Source organism: Schistocerca serialis, chromosome 2, assembly GCF_023864345.2.
Source record: "Schistocerca serialis cubense isolate TAMUIC-IGC-003099 chromosome 2, iqSchSeri2.2, whole genome shotgun sequence".
NCBI lineage: Eukaryota > Metazoa > Arthropoda > Insecta > Orthoptera > Acrididae > Schistocerca > Schistocerca serialis.
Window position 1 is genome coordinate 1,151,237,858 of NC_064639.1, and position 25,544 is coordinate 1,151,263,401.

Consider the following 25,544-nt stretch of genomic DNA (forward strand, 5'->3'; position numbering starts at 1 on the left):
AAGTACAGAATAATGTTGAAAATTAGGTGGACTGATAACGTAAAGAACAAGGAGGTTCTCCACACAATCGTAGAGGAAAGGAATATATGGAAAAAAAGACACTGACAAGAAGAAGGGACGATATGAAAGGACATCTGTTAAGATATCAGGGAATAACTTCCACGGTTCTACAGAGAAGTATAGAGGGTAAAAGCAATCGAGGAAGACAGAGAATGAAATATATCCAGCGAATAATAGTGGTGGTAACTGATACTCTGAAATGAAAAGTTTGGCACAGGAGAGGAATTAGTGGGTGGCTGCGTTAAACCAGTCAGAAGACTGATGACCCCAAAAAAAAAAAAAAATAAATAAATTAAAGAAAAAGTTTACCAAACACTATGGCTATGGCTTCTGAGTAATGTGTCCTTCATTTTCATCACAGTATCACACGCCTCCTTAGCGTCAGTCGTTCTGTCACTGCCTTATCAGGGAATTATGTTGACTTCACAAGGTTGTGAAATATGGCGTCTGCTGGAGGAGTACAGATAACACTTATCAATAAATGCGGTGCGGCTCTGTATCCGGCACGCACAGTGTGTCATCCTGCCGTCGTCAAAGGCTTACGGGTTGCGACAGAATCTTCCGTGCTGAAGTGTGATCGTCTTCCGTTCTAGCATGGCAGCACTTCACCGGCCATTACCAGACACAATGAACAGTAAGTACCAAGCATTAGAATGAAACTTCAACAACGAATAGCTTCTCGTCCTTCTGTGAGATATAAAGGAGAGAAAATAGGAGTGAGTAAAACCGCAGAAGACATTTGCATTTAGGTTACGTTGACTTGAAGTGTGCCTAAAAAACGACGGATTAGCGGTACTAAGAACTTATTTATATACGTAGTACTCATAGTTCTTATATATTTATGTACTACTCGAAACAACTGGTTCAAAAATAAATTGAACTCGAATTATAAAATCATCAAAAAGACCTCAATTCCGATTAAATAATTACATGAATTCGCAGTTTCTTCAGGTTCCTGTAGTTTTATTCGGTTGACGTTTCAGATATTACTGAATATAATTGCTATGATGCAATAAAATTAAACTGTTTTAAAATAAATATCTTTATAGAAAACATAACTTTCAGTCTTCCGTTAGCTGTTCAGAAAAGTATTTCATATTCTGAATGTAAGGATAATCAAAAGTCTCTTACCACCCCTGCAGGAAGAACTCTCATCCTCTAGAACGGAGGACTTCCACAGGTTAAACATGTGAGGAGTCGATGACTTGTTTGCGATGTTGCATATATAACGGAAAACACGCTAACGAACTATTATCAGACCTTGGGTATCTGTAGTGGAATAATATTCCATAAAGGCTGACACATTCAATGGCTTGCCGGTTTGCTATGTAAATTTGAATAATATATTCCACGCATACTGAATAATGCGTGTAGACAATCCTAAGGCAATGAACCCGAGGATCTAAAGTTTGTTTCGAAGGCATTCCGTTCCGAAAGAACATATGTCAGAGAATGATGCGTGTAAAGTTAATCTAATGCTATGACTTAGTCGGCTGTTATTTGTTTCTGAGTGCATATGTTCCCCAACTGTCGCTTGTTTTGTGTTGTGCACACGGTTTATATGGCTACAAAGTTCGATTTAGGAATGAAATTTGGAACAGTGCTGAACTGTAGGGGGTACTGAAGCAGATCACAATTAATTACAATGTAGTAGAAGAAGTGGCCTGAAGTTACTTTGGAAGAAAGATACATGACAGACGAAGCAAGGAGGACACGAGAAGAGACTAGCACAAATAAAGAGGGCGTTCCTCCCTAAAAGTAAATGTGGAAGATCAAACATGAGCTTCGACTTCAGAAAGTGATGTTTGTTGGTATAAAACATATACCTTCTCAATTAATTTATAATGTTTGAGGCAGATGCTACTGTGAGATGAAGAAAATGAGGACTAAATTAAGTGGTCCAAAATAGAATGTAAAGTAAGCAGATACTGCACAGTGATACAGTTGCAAGTAGCAACTGTATTATGGATTATAGCAATGAGCTGGAATAACAACTTTTTCTGGGAATCATACAGCAAATGAAATATGTGTCACGAGGTGTATGATGGACGTGGTACTGGTTCATCCTAAACTAACTTACTGAAGATAGTGCTGAATTAAAAACTGAAAGACAAAATGGGCAATGAGTTCCCACATCATTAAAACTTCTTACCAGCCCTAGAGGAAGTACTCAGAGTGTTAAACAAAGTAATTAGTGAAACGATATGGGTTGATGAAATTTATTTGAACCTCCTTCATTTCACTGATGTATGTGGAGATAAACTGCCATAATGAAAGACAGAATTTAATAGGACAGAAATGTTTCTTACTATCAGTTTTCTGACTGGTTTGATGCAAACTCCCACGAATGTCGCTCTCCTGCGCCACTCTTCATCTCATACTAGCACCTGCACTCAACACTGGACCTGACGGGATACCAATTGGATTCTACACAGAGTACGCGAAAGAACTTGCCCCCCTTCGAACAGCCGTGTACCGCAAGTCTCTAGAGGAACGGAGGGTTCCAAATGATTGGAAAACAGCACAGATAGTCCCAGTCTTCAAGAAGGGTCGTCGAGCAGATGCGCAAAACTATAGACCTATATCTCTGACGTCGATCTCTTGTAGAATTTTAGAACATGTTTTTTGCTCGAGTATCATGTCATTTCTGGAAACCCAGAATCTACTATGTAGGAATCAACATGGATTCCGAAAACGCGATCGTGTGAGACCCAACTCGCTTTATTTGTTCATCAGACCCAGAAAATATTAGATACAGGCTCCCAGGTAGATGCTATTTTTCTTGACTTTCGGAAGGCGTTCGATACTGTTCCGCACTGTCGCCTGATAAACAAAGTAAGAGCCTACGGAATATCAGACCAGCTGTGTGGCTGGATTGAAGAGTTCTTAGCAAACAGAACACAGCATGTTGTTATCAATGGAGAGACGTCTACAGACGTTAAAGTAACTCTGGCGTGCCACAGGGGAGTGTTATGGGACCATTGCTTTTCATAATATATATAAATGACCTAGTACATAGTGTCGGAAGTTCCATGCGGCTTTTCGCGGATGATGCTGTAGTATACAGAGAAGTTGCAGCATTAGAAAATTGTAGCGAAATGCAGGAAGATCTGCAGCGGATAGGCACTTGGTGCAGGGAATGGCAACTGACCCTTAACATAGACAAATATAATGTATTGCGAATACATAGAAAGAAGGATCCTTTACTGTATGATTATATGATAGCGGAACAAACACTGGTAGCAGTTACTTCTGTAAAATATCTGGAGGTATGCGTGCGGAACGATTTGAAGTGGAATGATCATATAAAATTAATTGTTGGTAAGGCGGGTACCAGGTTGAGATTCATTGGGAGAGTGCTTAGAAAATGTAGTACATCAACAAAGGAGGTGGCTTACAAAACACTCATTCGACCTATACTTGAGTATTGCTCATCAGTGTGGGATCCGTACCAGATCGGTCTGACGGAGGAGATAGAGAAGATCCAAAGAAGAGCGGCGCGTTTCGTCACAGGGTTATTTGGTAACCGTGATAGCGTTACGGAGATGTTTAATAAACTCAAGTGGCAGACTCTGCAAGAGAGGCGCTCTGCATCGCGGTGTAGCTTGCTCGCCAGGTTTCGAGAGGGTGCGTTTCTGGATGAGGTATCGAATATATTGCTTCCCCCAACTTATACCTCCCGAGGAGATCACGAATGTAAAATTAGAGAGATTAGAGCGCGCACAGAGGCTTTCAGACAGTCGTTCTTCCCGCGAACCATACGCGACTGGAACAGGAAAGGGAGGTAATGACAGTGGCACGTAAAGTGCCCTCCGCCACACACCGTTGGGTGGCTTGCGGAGTATCAATTTAGATGTAGATGTAGAACAACACTAGCAGTATATGGAGGTACTACCAGATCCACTTTGCACGTAAACGACCTTGAAAAGAGCAAGCATGTGTGTGGTTGCCTACATGCCAGGGACAATTACCTCATTGCTACCTTCGAACACATGACACCAAGATGGCGGATGGAGCGATATTTAAAAGCTCCACATAGCGTCAGGGGGAAATTTAAAAAAGCTTGGTGGTAGGGACATCTTCAGTAGTATATCGAGGTACTAACAGATCCGCTTTGCACATAAATGATCTTGAAAAGAGCAAGTGTTGGTGTGGTTGCCTACATACCAGGGGCTATTATATCATAACTGACTTTGAACACATGACATCAAGATGAGGGATGGGGGAATGTTTAAAAATCCTGCATGGATTGTGGGAGGGGGGGGGGGGGTGTGGACTTAGAAAAGCAAGGTGGCAGGAATCTAAAACAATCGAAAACATTTAAGAAACCTAAGATAGCAGAACTAGTCCAATTACGCTTTGTAACCCCCACCCAAGTTTACTAATATTACATACATTACAAATTTACATTCCTTTACGAATTTCCTTCTCCATACATGACCAAGCAAACTGCTGCCAGATATTCTCATGTGTCTTAACACCCCTAGACATCATCAATACAGGTAATTCATCATAATCAGGAACAACAGTGTAACCATTTCCTGAGGAAACACTACGTTAAACTCATTACCTGCACATGACTTACAACATATTTCCTTCCCCACAAAACATGGGGCTTGATAGTTTCAGCTTTCTGAATCCTCTGCTTAATTTGACGACGCATCCATCCTGATTTTGGAATTCTCTAATGTTGTGAAATATACAAGGAACCTGAATGAGACTGGGATTCACCACCACCATGCTAATCATCTCCTTAGTTTTTTCACAGCAATAAAACACACGACTCAACCCATCTGCAACGACTTTCTCTGAGCCCTTTGTATCATGTAACCTGGAATTTAAAGATGAGGATTCCGATTGCTCATCTGGCAATATGACCAGTTTTCCGTGTCCTGGCTGACACACAACTGAGATCTTGGGTTTTGTTCTCTAGGATGAACTTCTCCATACCCAGCAAAACTGCTCACACTTCCAACTAATGCATCAGATACCTCTCTCTACTTCATTTCATCCCCTTGAGTCATAAACAGCCACCTTCTAAATCCCTTCTTGCTCTTGTAACAAAAGAACTCCTATTCCTAGAGCCAACACATCCATCTAGAAATGAATCTGCAATGAAATGGACAGTAGGGGTAACACTAGAACTGACTTCAGTGTAAAAAACGAAACATCCAGCACAGCTCTCCAAAGAAATTCAGATCCTTTTCCATATTACTCGTTAAGCTGAACTGCCTTCCTCATAAAATTGCTAATGAACGTCTCAGTCATGTTGACCATGCCAATAAACCTGAAAACGTATTTGGCATTCTGTAGGGTTGAGAAGTGAATGGTGCCGTCCATTCTTTTGATATCAGTCTGAATCCTTTCACCTTAACTATATGGCCTAGAAACTTGATAGAGGAATGTGTTGAAAGAACTTTCTGTGGATTAGCCTTGAGGCTTGCTTTTTTTTAATCGCTCCAGAATCCAATGCAGATGCTGTATATTTTCCTGAATCGAGCTTCTATACACCACCAAATCATTAACACAATAAATAAATAATGTCGTGTGACGAGGGCCTCCCGTCGGGTAGACCGTTCGCCTGGTGCAAGTCTTTCGATTTGACGCCACTTCGGCGACTTGCGCGTCGATGGGGATGAAATGATGATTAGGACACCACAACACTCAGTCCCTGAGCGGAGAAAATCTCCGACCCAGCCGGGAATCGAACCTGGGCCCTTAAGATTGACAGCCAGTCGCGCTGACCACTCAGCTACCGGGGGCGGACATTAACACAATGGTAAATGTACCTAAATTTATATGAAGAAATATGGCATACATTTGCTACAAAGGATAGTGACGCCAGTATCCAATCCAAAGAGGACATAGTTAAACTCAAATACATTGCATTCAGTTATGAACACTAATACAAATCCAGCAGCAGCGCTGATCTCAATGGTACCTTTACCTATAATTCACAGTAGTCCGTTACCTTGCAGTATATGCCGTTAGAGTTAGGAACCAATAACACTGGAGAAGCGTAAGAAGACTTACGTGCCAAATCACTAACTGCTCTTACACGCATTCCCTTACTATCTTTATCTTCGGTGGTGAAAATCTGCAGCGCGGCTTCTTAACCAGACCTTGAACAGTTAGTTCAATACGGTAGTTCAGCAATCCAGTAACTCCCAGTTCATCAGTTAAGACATCCAGGAATTCAGCATTCATGGCTTCGACATTTGTTTACAGAAATTCATCTAGAGAAACTAACTGTTCACCTAATGTCTAACTCCCCCGTTGTACCTGCTTTCTTAATGGGTTTATTGTACACCCCAACACAATACTGGCCCATGCCAGCAAAACTGAAGTTCTACTTTTGACTTCAATTTAAAATAAAACAGTTACCCAGCCCAACTGAATATCAGTCCCGCAGAATTAGTAACAGAATTCGTCCCCGAAATATACTTAGTGGCTAAATTTTCCATAACCTTAATGTCAACCTTCCAAAAAATCCCCAAATGTGGGTTTGATTTATAAACTCTGTTTAACAATGAAACTCTACCTATCTTCACTCACATATTGCAACACATCTACTAACAACTTTCTCCACTTACTGATCGTTTAATGTTCCAGAACTATTTATAATCTACTGTCACATCACACTGCCTAAATCAAGAAATGTGCACACTGGCGCATTGTTCAGTGTCACATGTACAAAAAAATGTGGAGTACCTTTGCCCTTAGTCACACTAATTAAACGCCGCTGACACACATTCCCATCTTACGTGTAAAACCTCACTAAATTTCTAACAATGTTTTAGATGAAGCCTTTGACGTATACAGTCGTGAATTAATGTTTCCACGGTGTCCTTTCTATTATGATCTTACCCCCTCTTTCCCCCATCGAAACCTTTACTCTCCCAGCTATCCCTTTGTGAATCCACAAATTCCACAGTCTGGAATTCCCAGACTATTTCCAATTGCGTGGACGTTTTGTTGATCTGATAAAATACCGTTCCGTCTCTATTCTCAGGTGTTAACCCACCAAAAATATGATTTACTACCTGCTCTTCAGTATACGCCAGTTCCAAGGCTACCACACTCATTTTAACTCGCTCTACTTACTACAGTAATGATTTGTGGCTCCTTTGTTATTGGCCATATTGATGAAAGATTAACAGTTGCAGAGCTATGGGAGGAATTATTTGTCAAACTGTAGGCGAAAATTGTTTCAGAGTCCTAATTTCCCATGTGGTATGCGATACCTTTCCACATAAATAATCATTCACTTTTACAACAATTAATCTAATTGCATCAAATCACTCATTTATATGGCCCATAGTCCATTCTGAAACTCCCCCATAAAATACAAAACTTCAGATTATACAATCAACTGAGTTCTGAAATAAATGAGAACATACATTCAAAAAAATTCTCTGACATGTTCTGCAACTTTGTAAACAGAGTATTTAGGATAATCTGCTCGGGCTCTTTAGGCTCTTTGCTACGGCTCTCTCATTTACTTCTCTACCAAAATCAGCCACTTTTCTATTACTGGTCTGGAACCTTTCATTAGTAGTGAACTACACGTTTATCAGCATTCTTGTCAACACGCACCTCATCACTCTATCAATTTAGTGGTTAAAATCGGCCTGCAATCTTCATACCTGATTAGAAGTAAAACCACTCTCACATGCCATAACCTCTAACACTTCTTCAAAAATTGCAGAAATTGCGACAGCGGCCAGCCTTACTTCACTGGGTTAGGTAATCTGTTGACTAACTTTACATGACTATTTTGGCATACTTGTTCAACTAGCTCCTGAGCAGTATCTTGAGGCTCTAGGTTGCTTCTCTGTAGTTCGTTCCTTGGCTCACCTCCTCTCAGTGAAACCTGATCTTTGACCAGGAATTAATAAAATATGAAACTAGTGTAAACACAACTGAAAATACCTTAATACAGAAAATATCCACCCTAACTCAATCAGCTGAGCTCACTCCGCTTCTGTTTGATACTTGCATTGTGGCCCTCCCCATTAAAGGGTGGAATCGACAGACTGAGTGTTACCAGTAAATGTTTATACATTTATTGATAACGTGAATAAATAGCATCATGCAGGTACAGCTTTGACATGATCAGACCAACCTGCTAGAACTACTGAATTCACAAACAGAATGTTTCCAAGATCAAATATTAATAAAGCAATAAATTGTTATTATAGGTTCAGATTAATTAAAATTTGACGACTTTAGTATCAAAATTAAGCAGCTGACTACGACCAGGGGATTCAGAAATTATATTACTATCGGCAACAGTTTTTTTTTAAATAGACACTGATTGAACAAATTTTAAATGTATATACATAGTAATTAAAACGTGAACAGCATATAACCTCGAGAAGGTACAAAGGAAATTAACAACATATTCAGTAAAAGAGAAAATAATTACGATAAATGTAACAACTGTTAAGAACATTGGCTTTCTTTTTGAAGCACCATCTGTGTTTTCTGCTGGAAAACAGCCATAAACAGACACCTCAGTCCACATTTACACGTACAAAGCATCGCACTGTGAGTCCAAAAATTCCAAAAATTTTCCTGAGTATCTACTACAGAAATTAATCTGAAACATTTCAGTATTAAAAACATAAAACAAACGTGTACTACTCTATCAGTAACATAAGCTACTCACGGTGCAACAGTATAGCATTGAAGATCATAACATACAAAAAAACCTAGCAAATCTATTGTCACACTGGTAAGATATGATTGGTACAAAATCTATATTGTACCCGACAGACATAATAAATTGTGAGCAACCAAATTACATCATCAGTTATTAACACAGTATAGCGATGCACTGTCTGTGGCTAGCTTTTTGATAACGTTAATTTAAGCAAACATCAGGTAACAAAACCTTCTAAGTAAATAATACTTCTTGGTGCAGCTAGATATATGCACACTATAAACTCAGTGTTCTTCGTTTGCGTGTCATGCAAGGAACCCCAATGCGATACAGCCAATATGTATAAGCCACAGATATCAGTATCTCAAGTGATCCTCTCAGCAGGTTCACAATTACACAATTACTGCCCTGTGTGCGAAACACACACACACACACACACACACACACACACACACACACACACACACACACACGCACCTGCCTTTGACTTACGGCCAAACAATCAGTCCCCGACCAGAACCGTCAGCACTCGTTGCTCCACTCACAGACCTGTCTCTCATCCTTCTGTGCTAGCAGATAAGCAGTCGCTCTTCTAGTGTCGCACCACACTAACCAGTGGTCAATCACAGGAGGTAGTGCCAGAATTGGAGACTCAGGCAAAATATTGACTCACTCAGTGTGTATGGTTCCTAAAGCATAACTGTAGAGAATCAGATTATATGCCACAACGCTATTTTTCACATCTAAGTTGTTCTATAACTATGTAAAATAAAGGTGTTCTGCTAAAAAAGAAACAAAAACCGTGCTGCAGTAATTGTTGACACTTGGCACCTAAATGTGATTATGTTTATCTTGTTGGGGGAGAGGGGAGGAGGGGGAGAATAATGCAGGAAAAAAATATAGACATTGTCATTGATTGGCTAATATAGTTTTAATTTTTATTATTTTTTATCGTGAATGTACCTGCTGTAGCATGTGGATTCACCGACGTTATATTTTTCAACACCTTACCACGACTAGCCTAAATAACAGTGGTTCGTTTTGACGAGATCTTTAATACTGTGCATCACTTAAAATACGTATTTTCATAATAAGCAAGTATAACTTCGTAATTCACCAAATACGATAATTAATGGGAACGCAGTTAGAGACGATGATGTAAGAAGGTTGGAGAGAAAAAGGTAATTTCGATTCTTCGAAAACACGAGCTCGGCTCCAAAATAAAATTATTTACAAAGACAATTAAAAATTTTTTAACACAAAACACTTGCAGATCACTTATCATAACACTGAAGTATAACTCAAACACTCCGATCACATACGAAAATCCGATCGTCTAAAATTGTCTATTATTTATCAAAATACATAAAGATTTCTAGTACAAAGTACATTTGGCACTGCCGTCGTTCCTTAACTGTTCTATAAAGCTTTATTAAAAAACGTCATGGATTGCAATATTAAGTCAACTGATATAACTTACAGGCTAAACTGCGTTTGTCAACGAACTAAGTGAGATTGTTATGCCACACTTTGCAAGCATAATGGACTTTAAATCTTTCTTCACTTATATTGTCTGTATCACTAGTCAAAGTATGAGCATATCTCTTATTAGCCCTTCACAAATAAACTATATGTTTGTAGCTGACCATAGTTCGATAGTTCGAAATAGACGAAAATGTGTCCTATAACATTGCAAACCACACATGAGCGCTACTACTGATGTAACTTTCCGGATACTCTGCTCTAGCCGATGACAATTACCAAAGTAAACAATTTTGCTACCACGTCTGAAAAATCCGTCCCTGAAACTGATATCTGAGTCAGCCAAACATTATACTGATCTACGTAGCCCCTATCCTAGGTTATTAACTTCATCTTTCCTTTCAAACCATGTCATGTGATTGGCTGTCTCGTTTTAGTGGCCTCTAAAGTAATGAGAAAATTCGTGAGGAGGTGAGGAGGAGGGATTAAAAGCGCAATTGGTAGAGTTCTGCAGTCTTGAATCTTTTTTATTTGTTTTTTAATTTCTCAACATCTTACGTTATTAAATTTCCTTCCTGCGCCACCCTGGAATTTTAAATTTTGCTCTACCTGCCATCTTGATGACATGAAACATTAAAGTTCAGTGAGTACGTAATTTGCCCTGGCATGTAGGAAATTAGTTCTCGGATTTGGCATTTTCAGTGCCAATTAAGAGTAAAGTGCGTTATGTAGTACCTTTTTTCTATTCTCTATTGTCTATTCGAAATATTCTAATCGAAGTCTTTTCTTATAGGTCCACCTAGTACAATGGAAGGTATTCCCTGACACTTCTAAAAATGTCCCATCTTAGTGTGAATGTTTTCCATAAGTCTCCTCTTAACTGGTTCTTCAATAAGTATCCTGATTGCTTATCGTATCAGTACACGTAATTTTCAACGTCCTTTAACATCACCTCTCAAACACTTCGATTCTCTCCTTTGCTAGTGCGGACAGTCCATGATTTAATACCACACACTTTTTTCCTCCAAACGTACATTCTTGAAAATTCTTCCCTCAAATTAAGGGCGATGTTTAATACTACTTGGCAGCAGTATATTCCAGGAGAGCCTTTTAGGCTGTGCTAGTCTGTTCTTCACGTCTTCCTTGCTTCATCCATATTGTGTTATTTTGCTTCTAAGGTATCAGAATTCCTTCAATTTCATGTTCCCCATTTGGATGTTAAATTTCCCATCATAGTCTCCAATAGTCTCGTCTTTATTTGGCTTATTCGCAATCCATATTCTGTGCAGATTAAAATGTTGATTCCCTTCTAGACATCATATAATCTTCTTCACTTACACTGAGTAGTGCAATGTCATCAGTGAATATTATCACTGATATCTTTTCACCCAGATTTTAAATAACGTTCTTTAACCATTCTTTTATTACCATCATTCCTCCTTCGATCTGCAGATTGAACAAAAGGGGCGAAAATATGCACCCCTTTCAACCCAGTCACCTCGTTCCTGGTCTTCTTTTCCTACTGTTCCCTCTTGGTATTTGTACATATTGTAGCTTACACTCATTCTTCTACGAATCTCAAACATTTTGCACCATTTAAATTGTCGAACTCATTTTCCAGGTCATGAAGTCGTTTGAATGTGTCTTGAATTTTCTTAAGTCTCGCTTCCATCGTCATGTCATGTTCAATGCCCTTATTTTTCCGAAAGCCAAACATATCGTCATCTAACGCATCCACAGTTCTCTTTCTCATTCTTCAGTATAATGTATCGAAATTCTATAGACAACAGATTACGAATCACACTATCACAACTGCTATCATTAAAAAGCTCCTAATTTCACGATACATTAAAGGATCGTAGAAGCATTAATGGTTGTACTGGGCAGACCGTCACAGTGGATGTGTTATTGTGAAAATAAGCTGACTGGTAAGTAATAGAATTTAGCAATAAAACCTAACATTTATCCTAGAGGTTAGGTGAAAGTACGAAATTTCTTATTAAATGCACAGATTTCGGACGATTACCAAGAGACGTTGGTAATCATAGGATTTACCGATGTGAACTGCTAAAAGCTGGATCGAAGACACCCCCACCTCCGCCGTGCAGGTTCAGACATATTTCTTTGTCGGCAATTCTTTGTTCTCAGACCGCTGGGTAATTTCAGTCTGTGTCGTGTAAGTTGCGGGCATGTACGGTCATCTTGACGACTCGTTTTAGTGGTGGTGTTTTTTGTGCAACTTTGCAGAACTTTGCAGCAGAATGACTGATGTTATGCGTAACAGATCTTATGAACTTTTAAGTGAATTAGCGAATAAGAAGGACTAGAATTTTCATTGTATGTTTTGAAAACTATTATATTCTGTTAAGTGAAGTGAAAAATGCAAAAACCATTTCCAAAAAGAAAAAAAACTGTCACTACAGACGTTTGAAGCGATATGATGTGTTCATCATCGGAGTTAAAAAGAAACTCATAGCACCAGTGTCTACTGAAAAAGAAGCAAATCGTCATTACTTTTGTGTTGATGAATTCTTTAACGTAATGCAGGAGACCCACGTTGCTACGGGCCGTGGGCACCCGAGCTTCGATGAATGTGGAACTTAGTCATAAGTACGTGACTGTTGAATCAATAGTTACGTATCTGAGGTTGTTTGAACTATGTGAAAAAAATTGAAAGAGGTACCGTAGTAAAACCTATCTCAGAGAAATGAATTCACGTTACCAAACTGACGTAATCTATATCCAGGCAAACTCAGGAAATAAGTCAAAGTTCACATTTGTATACAAGGATCATTTGACAAAATTTGTTATCCTCCAAGCACTAAATTCGAAAAGCGCTATTAAGTATCGCTTCATCTTTCGAATATTTTCACAACCTTCGGTGCCCTAAGTATCTCACAGTCAGTCTCAGGGATAAGTCGAAAGTACAAATCAAGACACTGAAAATATATTATCAAAATGGACGAAAACAAATAAACCTTCCAAATAGTCCGTAGGGTATAGCTTTCTGCAGGCAATGAACAACAGGTTTCATCGTGAAGGAATCAGATGAGGCCATGTTTGCTGTTCCAATGAAAATGGGCATTGCCATTTTCGTTATTCCACGTGATTTAATACAAAATGTTAAAGCTGATGAAGATCTGGAAACAATGATAAGCACTACAACGACTGAAGCACAAAGTAGGGAAGATGATGGCCAAGGGAATTGATTCCAGGGAATCAAATACTGGAAAAGAAGTAACTGTGGTGGAAAGTGCGGTTCCAGCGAGTTGTGACGCGACGTTGACAACTTTCAAGTGTTAATAAAGTGAAGTGGGTCCGAGAAGTTTCCAAAGAAGACCTCCAGCTGCAAGCAAAGAAAATGAAATCAGCCTGATGTAACAAAACTACAAAAGCTTCGGTTGGATAGACTGTGAAAATGGAAGTATCGTATTGATACAAAGTCATTAATGGTGACACATCTTCAGGATGAAAAATTTCATCAGTTCCAATTCAAAGGTGGCAAATTGATATTGTACACTAGGAAATAATCTGCACAGTGCACGGAAAATTTTAACAGCGTCGTAGAAGTAGGAAGAGAAGAATTTATTACAAGGTAACTGGTTGTCAAACTATCTTTCGTTGGAGGACGAGGGTTCAAACGTGCGATTTTTTAATAAAGTGTTTAGCTAAAAAGCGTCTTCAATGTCATATGACTCTAAATGTTACAACAGAAAACCATGCAGTAGTTTTTAATAACATTTTTATATAACGTTTTTCATTGGTTTCCCATGGAATTTTGTTCATTATAATCTCATTGGAACGCAAGAATATTCAAGTAAGGTAATTTTAAATCCAATACAAACTATTTCAATAATTATAGAAGTGATTGTTTTAGTGAATACAGTTTTACCAGCTCGTATGGGCAAATCCTAAGATCTACCAATGTCTGTCGGTAAAGTTCGAAATCTACACATTTAAACGAAATTTTGGACTACTACCACACCATGATGTTAAATGTTAGGTTTTACCGGTAAATTCTGGTATTTACCAATCAGCAAACTTGTACAATAACATGTACACATCGCGTGTCTTTAAGGCAGTGGTTTCAATTACCTTCTGCCTCCCGCTGGTTCTTCCGCCTGTTGGGGGCTATTCCCCAGCCACAATGCAAGATGGTGCCTCAAATCTCCGCCCACTCCTCTGATATCTTTAACCAGGCCGTTGGCGGAGCGAGTGCGCCTACCTACACTGTAACTCATCGGCTGCCATTGTTGATTATTTTATTCAGAATTTAAGCAACGGTTGCACTCGAACAGAGATCCAGGATGTTTTGATTGCTATTCAAAGTTACTATCCCAAGACAGTGACCAAATGTGCGTAAAGCTATGAAACATTCGTTTAAAGTGTCGTCAACTGTTCTTGCTACAGGACAGGGTGCTTTCCAAACATAAGTTCCATTGTATCAAAAACAAAGTTTACGATTTGTGTGTATTACTTGGTTCGATTTGTGGAAATAGGCAATGATATTGGATCAAGTTTGACAATGACGAGTGGCAGTTTCGATAAAAATGTTCGCATATCAATAATTAAAAGAGAATGCTTTGGTCTGTTAGGAGAAATATAATCTGTACAAACTTCTCCTAAGAAAGAAGTGACAAATGAAAAAGAACAGTTCAAACAGGGACCTGGTGGTGTAAAAGGGGGCAGAGGAGACGTATCGTTTTATTTTGAAATAACTGATAAATTTTCGAAAAGAGAGAGTTTTCTTTGTAGTAATAGTCGGAAGGTGTAAGGTGGAGAAGAGAATTACAATACAGAGATAGTGGAGACAGTCTGAACGCGCAGAGACGAGGCAAAACGAAGAAGTAGCCAGCTTATTATCATAGCAGCACTGTGGCAATGCAATATCAAAATGTGAGAGGAGATTTATTCGAAACTGTCAACGGAGAAGAGAAGACAGAAAAGTAAGAAAACAAGAACCAAAAATTGAAAATTCAGCAGAAGATCAACAAAGAAGATATACTGTTAGGACGAGAAATCAGGTCATCGAAAGTACAGAAAGGGACTATTTGTCATCATAAAACACGAGTATATTCTGCACTGAGACTGTGTACGAAACAGACGAACACTTTATTTTGACTAGAAAGCGCTGAATCTGTTATTCGTGTCTGGGAAGTGACATTTGACATACAACATATATTATGATAGTCATCTGTTGCAAAATTTACGTTTCAGATGATGATGCAGTTATATTTATCTGCTGGTAGCCACTAATTTCTACACATCAGTGACTACTTACATCAGAACTAAATATTATGTGACAGACTTCATGTAAGGATAAATGACAATGAGGATTTTTGGAACGCAATCAATTATTTCAGATCAATAACAATACATCCATATTTATCTAATTGTAGACTCAGACTTTTCTCACTGTCCCACTATCTACGAGGGCTGTTCGGAAAGTAAGGTCTGATCAGTCACGAATTGAAAACCACAGTGAAACAGTTAGCCAAACCTTCCACCTACCTCTCTAAATAGTCGCCGGTTCGACTTAGAGATCTGCCATGGCGTTGTACAAACTTTCCATTACCCTCATCATTGAAAGCAACCACCTGTGCCTTCCGCCAATTCCCTACGCTGGTCGGCCTTTCGTTGTTTGTGCCAAAACGTTGTCTTCGTAGCCAGCGGTTCATGTGAGCAGAGATGAACAACAGAGGCAGTCAATTGAAGCTGTATTGTGGGTGACAAAGCACTGCCCATCGAAAACGCTGCTTGAACGTCTTCATTGCCCCTGTAGAATGCGGCTAAAAATTGCCTCGAAGAAAGAAACGCATGACATTTATGTTATGGGGGCTGCATAGCTTCAGGAGAAATCTCTCACCAGATACACATATTTGGCAGAAGGCACTATTTTTAAATATTTCTACGTGATCACTTTGCGCTCTGAACTGAAAGAGAGCTACGTGAAGCGATCGACAGACACACTAAAGACACTGCCCAGCACCTCTGTGCAAAGTTCCATCTGGTTTCTACAGTGGTCTCCATTTCAGACCCTATTTTCTGAATGCGCTTTGTAAATCACCGTTCCATGACAGCAAAGTGTAAGAGTAATAATTAACAATCAAATTTAAATTCTTTTATAATGATTTGTTCATTGTGTCACTTCATATCGAATTATTTTAACGAAACGGAATTTAACTAACGTGGTCCATGCAGTGCAGACATAATCTTTCGATAGACAATTCATGACATAACTTTCATTCCAACTATCATTTTTCGTACAAATTGCTCAATAACTTTCAAAATTCACATTAATTTGTACACCATAAGTCCTACACAAAAAAAGTTGCAATAACTGTATTGGCACGTAGCTACTCAGACGAAACAGAGAAATAACTTATCTATCTAAATGGTTACATAAATGACATTAAATAGGAATACACTTCCTAATGTTCTGCAAAATACTGACGTTCGCGAAGCCGCGACAGTCGCTCCATTCACCACCGTCGCCTACCATCATGGTCTACAGATGGTCACATTCTGAAACCGGTTACCATCGGAAATATATGTTCTACCACGGTCAAGGCTGTTTGTAATCGATTTTTAATGTATTTATGTTGCCTTCCAAGGCTATTGCTCGAGAACCATAAGGGCTTCCACATTAAGCATTTACTATCTGTTTATTTGGTGACCCTCAATGTTAATGAATTATTGGTAACATTTTATTGGCCCATCACCTTACTAGTCGCCCCACCAACTCCCTATTACTTCAGTAGTAGTGAAAAGTGGTTGTAAATGGGGGTTGAACAGCAATTAAAACATTAGATCGTTTTTATTGTGATTATAAAAGCCTAGCTTGAGTTTGGTGAAGTTAATGGCCATCTTCGTGTAGTGTGGTGCTGTATGGGACAAATTACTGTAGTGTTCCCTCTTTTGTTGCGAAGTTCTTGTGCAGTGTGGTCTTCGTCGGTTTCTCCCGCCGTTTTGTACGTGTGGTTCTTGTTGACAAGATTGGTCTGTTTGTAGGTCTGTTAGGTTACAGTTCTTTGTGCACCCATATTCAAGTTAAATGCTGCGAGACAGCCATGTCAACACGTCTCTCGATAACGATACTGCAGAGACTTGCTGCGAATGCAGTGTGGGACTTGTTTGTGGCTGAGACAGAAGTGCAGCAGCGTTGGGTGGTACGGACACACGGTATGGACTCGACCTACAGATGAGGAAGGGACGACATGGTCTGCTAGGGTTCTTCAGGTATCACTGGGATTGTGTTCGGGAGTTGTAGTCACGACGGTAAGCGAAGTGGGGAGATCTGAATCATGTCCGCTGAGTGTAGGCTGTTTGTTTGTCTGCCACGTCTCGGTGCCAATCATGCAGATTAGATTAGATTAGATTAATTATTCATTTCATAGACCCATAGAAGAGGGAATCCTCCTGAGTGTGGAACATGTCAGTAAAACACATTACAAAAAGGTAATTAGAAAAACTTGAGTTTCATTAATTTTAACGATCCTCAGTCAATAAACAGTAAAATTATGTACATGAATTAAATTTAAACTTCTAATATTTACAGGTTAAATACTTACATCTGCTTTCGTTAAATCCATCATTCAGACATTTGCTAGTTTCTTGGCTGTTACAACCAAGTATTGCCAAAAATTAAAGTATAATAATTTTTTTTTTTGAAAATGGTCTACTGCAGTTGTTGAGAAACTCATGGATGGAGTAGAAGGAGCTGGCCACCAAAACTTCTTTTAAATTATGTTTAAATTGTGCCTTGTCTGAAACTAAATTCTTAATCCAGAATGAGTCTCGGTCCGGCACGCAGTTTTAATCTGCCAGGAAGTTTCATGTCAGCGCACACTCCGCTGAAGAGTGAAAATCTCATTCTGGAAACATCGCCCAGGCTGTGGCTAAGCCATGTCTCCGCAATTTCCTTTCTTTCAGGAGTGCTAGTTCTGCAAGGTTCGCAGGAGAGCTTCTGTAAAGTTTGGAAGGTAAGAGAAGAGGTACTGGCAGAAGTAAAGGTTTGAGAACTGGGCGTGAGTCGTGCTTGGGTAGTTCAGTTGGTAGAGCACTTGCCCGTGAAAAGCAAAGGTCCCGAGTTCGAGTCTCGGTCCGGCACACAGTTTTAATTTTCCAGGAAGTTTTTTAAACTCTTAATGGTTGCTGGTAACTTATTGAAAATATGCGTTTCTGAATACTGGACACCTTTCTGGGCAAGAGTAAGTGATTCTAAATCTTTATGTATATTGTTCTTATTCCTAGTATTGATTCTGTGTACTAAGCAGTTAGTTGGAAAAAGAGATGTATTATTTACAACAAACTTCATTTAGGAATAAATATACTGAGAAGCTGTGGTTAATATGCCCATTTCTTTGAACCGGTTTCGACATGATGTTCTTGGATTTACACTACTCATTACTCTTATTATACGCTTCTGAACTCTACAAATTTTTTCTCTGTTTGTGGAGTTAGCCCAAAATATGATACCGTATGACATAATGGAGTTTTTTTTTATATTCATATCTCCTATGTCTGACATCATTCGCATTGCAAACACAGACTTGTTTAGGCGCCTTAGCAGTTCGTTAGTATGTTGCTCCCGACTGAAGTTATTATCAAGTTGTAATTCCAAGAATTTTACACTCTCAACTTCTCCTGTTTCCATGCAGCAGACATACCTACGGATATTGCGGCGTACCCGGCTTTGAGTGTGAGATGTCTGCCTGTCGCTGCTTCAGTGCCATATGCCAAATGTAATGCTCAAATGAATGCTGCTGACACACTGGCAACCGTGTGAGCTGTCAGTTTACCGCATTCTCACTGCTGTGTGAGGGATACGGCGGACATGTACATACTAAGGCCTGATACATCCATGCTGGTGTGGATGCTGAAGTGACGGAATCAGATTGGCATTTTGCTCAGCTGCGACTGTAAGAGGTCGAGCATATGTGTGAGCAATATTGTTTTGTTGCCCATTGTGGTTCGTACATTTTTTTTTCAGTACAGGATATTTTTTCTAGTGCGTTTGATGCCATGTTTGTCTTGCTCATTGAGTTGTGTTAGCGATGCCCGACATAAAGTTGTTAAACTGTGTAACTCAATGTGTGAGGCTTTCACGCAACCTGTTTTCGAATATGAAAACTCCTTTTCTTGTTTCCCCTTGCTGGTTGAAGTTAGTGTTTATCTTTGGTTCTCGTTTGTGTATCGGCGTATGAATTACGTGTTTACATGCTGCAAAGGACTGTTATGTTTCATTGAGAGGTTAAATTGTCAAACTTCTCGCTGTTTCAGTAACTTTAAATATTTACTGCGCTGGTAGTGCTGAGGTTGTCTGTCGTATGGTTCCATATGTGTAAGGCTATTGATCTCAGGTTGTCAGCGTTCCATTCTGCAAGGTTTAATGCACCAGTTGCGCCAAGACTGACTTGGATGTGTGTCAAGCTGATTGATATACATCTCATGTATGTTCCTTTTTGCAGAGTGTCATTGAAAGGTAACCCGTGGGGATGACTATACAAAAAGGATAGAGAATGTATGCAAAATTTAGTTTACTAACAACATTTATTTTCCCAAAACAAAGACAGACATAAGTTATGCTAAACAAGTTTTATTGTAACCTGTAAACAACTAACAGTAGGTTTAAAACAGCAGTGGACAAGGATCCTGGGTGGCAGAAGTGAGTCAAGTACTCTGGCCCTAAAAAAGGAGATAACACAATCTGAACCGATCTGTCTCTCAGCGGACTTTGATTGATAATCTACAAAGCTTTTCAATATAGGTGCTGAGAGCAAGTGGCGATTGAGATCTGTACACTCTGACAAGGCTGGAGTGGCAGTACGTTACCCTGTTTGCTTCACGCAGTGATGTAACTTGTAGCTGGCGAGATTTGTGCAGTGGGTGTGAGACATGAATCGATCGCGGCCACGGTAAAAATGCAAAAATCTTACGGTCTAGCGATCAGGCGGACAGATCGCAATTTACTCTCTACCAGAGTCCTGAAATCACGGTAGATTTAAGTGTGTGACACACCCGTTCGCTGGTTGTGCCAGCGACCAACACGACAGAGCGCACAAGGATACCAAACGTCAAGACTGCTAAACCAAAAACGAATAAGTGTGCACTTGGCAAATGAATAGTCCGAGACGTTTGAAGTCACACGGTCGGTACAGTAAGAAATTCACCACAGGCTCCCAGTTCTATGATACTCCCAATTGAAGTGAATCTCCGAACAGGTTCCAAGCACCGACCACGCGTGTAAGAGCATCGACCAGAAGTCATCTTACCAAAGTCCAGCACCTGAGAGCCTCACACCTCTCCGGAAAAAAAAAAATCCGTTTTCCCACAAAGTGCACGAACGACACCGCTTTCTCGACGTCTTGAGCCAATCATAGGGCTCTAGAGGCGCTAAATCTCCCCTCCCACACGACAGCACAAACGTATGTCGAACCAGGGCAAGAGATAAGAAACCTGCGTCTCTGGAGAAAGAATAAACCGCCAATTACTGGCTTTTTCAAGTTTTCACAGAGGGGGAAGATGTTTTTCTCCGAAGTCGAGTCGCTTCCCGAGTCAACAAGCGGACAGATACCATCTTAAATATCTTTATCTAAATCGTCTGTCCCTTGGTGCTTATTAGTCATAGTTATGAGGTGTAATAAAGATTCTATATCTAAGCGTTTCTCAGACTCCGGAGTTTCTTATACAACCTACGCGGCCGTTGGAATTGGGTCACAAGAATATTTGCAGTATTGGCGAACACGAAAACTTGTGAATTTTTATTATGCATGGCGCTGCACACAATGCCTGGTTTACCTGTCCACTGTTTAGACGTGTCCCTTCAGTCTGTCGCCCCAGCCCAGCCTTCGGCTGGCGCCAGTGCCGGTATAGCAGCATTATAGCAGCATAGTTCTGCTGACCTGTCTTTACAAGAGGCTGCTCTGTCTGCCCTGTACGGCTGTGGGCCTGTCCGGCAAGATTTCCCTCCAGTTGCTTCCAACTCCCAACATGCCATTTCTACGAGCTAAGAACCATAAAAATACCTCATGCCTTTAGCGCCCTACCAGGCTCCATCAACATCTGCTCAGGCCGTTGACTGTCTAGAGTCTCACTCAATGTGCGTCAGGTTGTCATAAAATCTTTAATAATTTTCTATATACGAAAAATAGGTGAGAGAGTAACTTGTCCTCTCTTATCTACATCTACATGATTACACTGCAATTCACATTTAAGTGCTTGGCAGAGGGTTCATCGAACCACAATCATACTATCTCTCTACCATTCCACTCCCGAACAGCGCGCGGGAAAAACGAACACCTGAACCTTTCTGTTCGAGCTCTGATTTCTCTTATTTTATTGTGATGATCATTCCAACCTATGTAGGTTGGGCTCAACAAAATGTTTTCGCATTCGGAAGAGAAAGTTGGTGACTGAAATTTCGTAAATAGATCTCGCCGCGATGAAAAACTTCTTTGCTTTAATGACTTCCATCCCAACTCGCGTATCATATCTGCCACACCCTAAGGTGTCTACTTCTAAGAAACTCATGCTAGCAGCTGTTCGTGTTTGAAATTCTGGATTATTCCATTCGTCTTCCCTGGTGAAGGAATTTCGGAAAACCGCGTTCAATGACTGCGCTTTAGCGGCACAGTCGTCGGTAACAGTACCATCGGCACTGCGCAGAGAAGGTGTTGACTGCGTCTTGCCGCTTGTGTACTTTACATACGACCAGAATTTCTTCGGATTTTCTACCAAATTTCGAGACAATGTTTCGTTGTGGAACCTATTAAAGGCATCTCGCATTGAAGTCCGTGTCAAACTTCGCGCGTCTGTAAATTTTAGCCAATCCTCAGGATTTCGCGTTCGTGTTCGATATTTATTCTATAGAATATCTTGCCTGTTTGTGCATGTGACACCACTTGACTCTGTAAGGTTTAGTGCACCAGTTGCAGTAAGGTTAATCTGATTGATGTACGTGAGTTACCTGTATTTTTATGCTGTAAAGCTTTATTGTGAACATTTACATTAAAGAATTTGGTGATTTGCTGTAAATTCCATTCATGATTCATAAGCAGAAAGTATTACTGGTAGCGTAGTTGCACTAACTGTAGATCTGAATATCTGTCATGACAGTCTTTGGTTTCATATTAATCCTTTGCGTTCAGTATTGGGACCATTGCTTAATTAATGTGCCTAAATAGTATGGGCACCTGAGTTTTGTTGTATATTATGTATAATGTGCATGAGACTTTGCAGATGCGCATACTTTGCTACAACTTCTAAGGTCAAATATTCATTTTGTTCTGGTTAAATGTCATTAAGAATATTTCATATTTATTTTAATCTGTCAGGAAGTTTATATCAGAGCCCTACGGAATATCCTTTCTTCCAGGGGTGCTAGTTCTTCAAGGTTTGCAGGAGAGCTTCTGTGTAGTATGGAAGGTAGGAGACGAGGTACTGGCGGAATTAAAGCTGTGAAAGGGGTTAGGAGTCGTGCTTGGGTAACTCAGCTGGTACAGCACTCGTCTGCTAATGGTGAAAGTCCCGACATCGAGTCTAGGGCCGGCACAAAGTTTTAATCTGCCAGCAAGTTTCAAGTCATTGCACACTCCGCTGCAGAGTGAAAATCTCATTCTGGATATTTAATATCGACAAGTTATTGTTAACATTTCTTGTCTTATGGCCAATTGTTGTAAGGTGTACTTTGAGATCAAACTGTTGCGATCAACCAGAGTCAAGTTACGTTTAAATTATGTGTAATGTCTAGATTTGGTGTTTTATTATTAACTGACGAATTCATATTTGGCTAGTAAAACCACTAGCACCATTAACTCCCCACTCGCACGCTCCCTACCATGTCCCAGTGGTTGGACAAATATTGTAAAGCAGGGTCTACAACGCACGACGTACCAAACTTTACGCATGCAGCGAACGTAGGCCACGTGCGAGACAATGCCCGGCCTGTCACTTGGCTTTTCTCGGTTCTTTTGGGAAGCACCTAAAACATCGCGACGCTTCACTTAGCACTGCGGTGCGGCATTTTCCATTCAGCACAACTCTCTGAATACGGCAGAGTCATAGTGTGAGTACTCTTTACGTTTCGCTACCTCTTCATAGCTGAAGTATGTGTACAGGTCCAGTGGCTGTTGGCACAAAAAGAGGTAGTCTACTGATCGATGGTCATAGCGACGTGTATTGCTATGAAACGATTTTACACCACCATTTAGAAAGAATTTAGGCGTTAAATGACTACGGAACAGCAAAAAATTACAACTATTGACAGACTGGTTTCTTTGTTCATCAAGAAGTACTTTGTGCTAAATTTGCAGCCATGGAGTACTTGAAGAAATTGTTAGTACAAACAGTAAAATCTTTTAAGTCACACACATTATTGCATTGACAACAGCAGCAGTTTGCAGTTGTAATGAACTAAGAGTATGGAGACCTCATACATTACTGAAAAGTGCATTGGTTAAAACAATTCGCATGCCTCAACGATTTTTTTATTTAAAACTGACAATTATTAAATTTATGAAGGAAAAAGGAGTGCAGATAGAAAACTGGAACATGCGGAATGGACTGCTTATTTCGCATTTTAAATGGACTTGGCTGTACGCTGCCCACAGTCAGACATTGCAAAGTAGCTTCTTTATGATTTGATGGGGGATGATTTAAAAAAATCGCGTTGTGGAAGGGACACATTCTGATCAAGACAGTGCAGCTTCCTAAGCTCACTGAAGTTAAAGAAAGGCTGCGGTCTGAAGAATTCATTGTGACCTTGCGAGAATTACAAGGATAGTTTTTTAAGGGTTTCCAGGACACTGTCAGTCTTACATCTGTTTTCGAGCTGTTTTAGAAACCGTTTCCCATATCAGTTGAAAGAGCACCAGTGCATGTGCAGATGCTGCTGACTGACTTCCGTGGTAAGTCCAGTATTAATGAGAAATCCTTTTATGTTAAAACTGTCCAGGAGCTCAACATTGCTTTCCTCAGGTCGATTTTTCAACTCTCCATAAAGAGGCTGAAAAAATGGCAGAATATTTCGATCCATATATTTGTGTGAAAGACATTTTTTCGACCATGAAACTAAAGAGTCAAGATTACGTGGCAACAGTATGCCGACTGTTTGTGCCAAATAAAATTATATTCTGTCTTCAGCGTGCCAAAAATAATTAATTAACACTGGAAACTTGTTTTGTTTGTGACCTGTGTTAATGAGAAATGTGACACATGAAACCATGTCGTACGCGCTGCAACTGAACTGCCACTTAAATATGGCGCTTTAACTGTTCTCCCCTCTCCCCCTTCTAGCGCTCAGACAGCGAGGCGTGGTGATGTGGGAAATGTGAAGCCAGGCCGAGCCCCTTGGCGAGCAGAATTTCGGCAGGCCTTGTTCTGGAGCATCTTATTGTTGTGACAAATATGAGTCTCTATCTCCCGAGCTGTGTGGAGTGATGACACATGACTAGGAATCTCAGAAACATTATCCACAGCAAATAATGACGGTATATGTTGTTAAAGGGTAGGTTTGGAACTTCTTTCCCTCATGAAGACTTTAGTGTACTTACAAATATCTGTATATTTAATGTAAATTCACAAATTTACAGCTATCAACCAATTTTTCTGTTACACACACACACACACACACACACACACACACACACACACACACATACATAGTACGATGTTATGTATGACATTCATCAAAGTAGACTGAAAGAAAATAGATACAACATATTAAATAGTGACCTGCTCTGCGTAAGAAAGTGAAGATAGTAGGTGATGCACGTCGAAGTCTTTCAGGTATTGCAGCACAGTTATGGAAACAGGAATAGAGCATCCCATACTCATATTGTTGTAGATGATTTGTAGTACCTTACCTGTTTCGATGGCAAAATAAATGTCATTTTTGTCCCTTTCGTTTAGTCGCTTGCCACCAAGCTATTGTGAGATAAAGCTGTTTACTCGAGTAGCATTATGCAGTTTCATATTTTGTTTGCCAAGCAAATTTCAGCTGCACTATAAATGTAGTTATTAAGTTTTCGACCTGGGTATACTGGTGTGCAAGCTTTAGATGTAGTTCCGATTTCTTTCAGATTGCTGGGTTCTCTCGTATGTGCTGCTGCTGGTATTGGTGCACAGCTCATTTGCCTCCAAGATACTGGTGATCGCTCCGTCGCCGTCCATAAGTCACCAGAAACCGTTTCATATCCTAACTGAGGCTTTACTTCAACGAGGTCACGAGATCACTTTTTTCACTCCGAATCCTCTAAAGGTAAGTTTGCATAAAAATTCGTTTTAAGAAAGCTGCAGTATAGCCTACCGTAGTGATATCCTGTAGAGAATCTAGTCC

The 25,544-nt window shown here is 39.9% G+C and overlaps 1 protein-coding gene across 1 annotated transcript in view; it reads left to right on the forward strand.

Annotated features, from left to right (window-relative positions):
- Nucleotides 1–582: 582 nt before the first annotated feature.
- Nucleotides 583–25,544, forward strand: part of LOC126458610 (UDP-glucosyltransferase 2-like) — an 86,206-nt gene continuing 61,244 nt past the window's right edge. The window contains exons 1-2 of the mRNA XM_050095775.1: nt 583–694; nt 25,288–25,466. Coding sequence (XP_049951732.1) covers nt 655–694; nt 25,288–25,466 — 219 coding nt within the window. The 5' untranslated portion in view covers nt 583–654. The remainder of the gene's footprint in view (nt 695–25,287; nt 25,467–25,544) is intronic.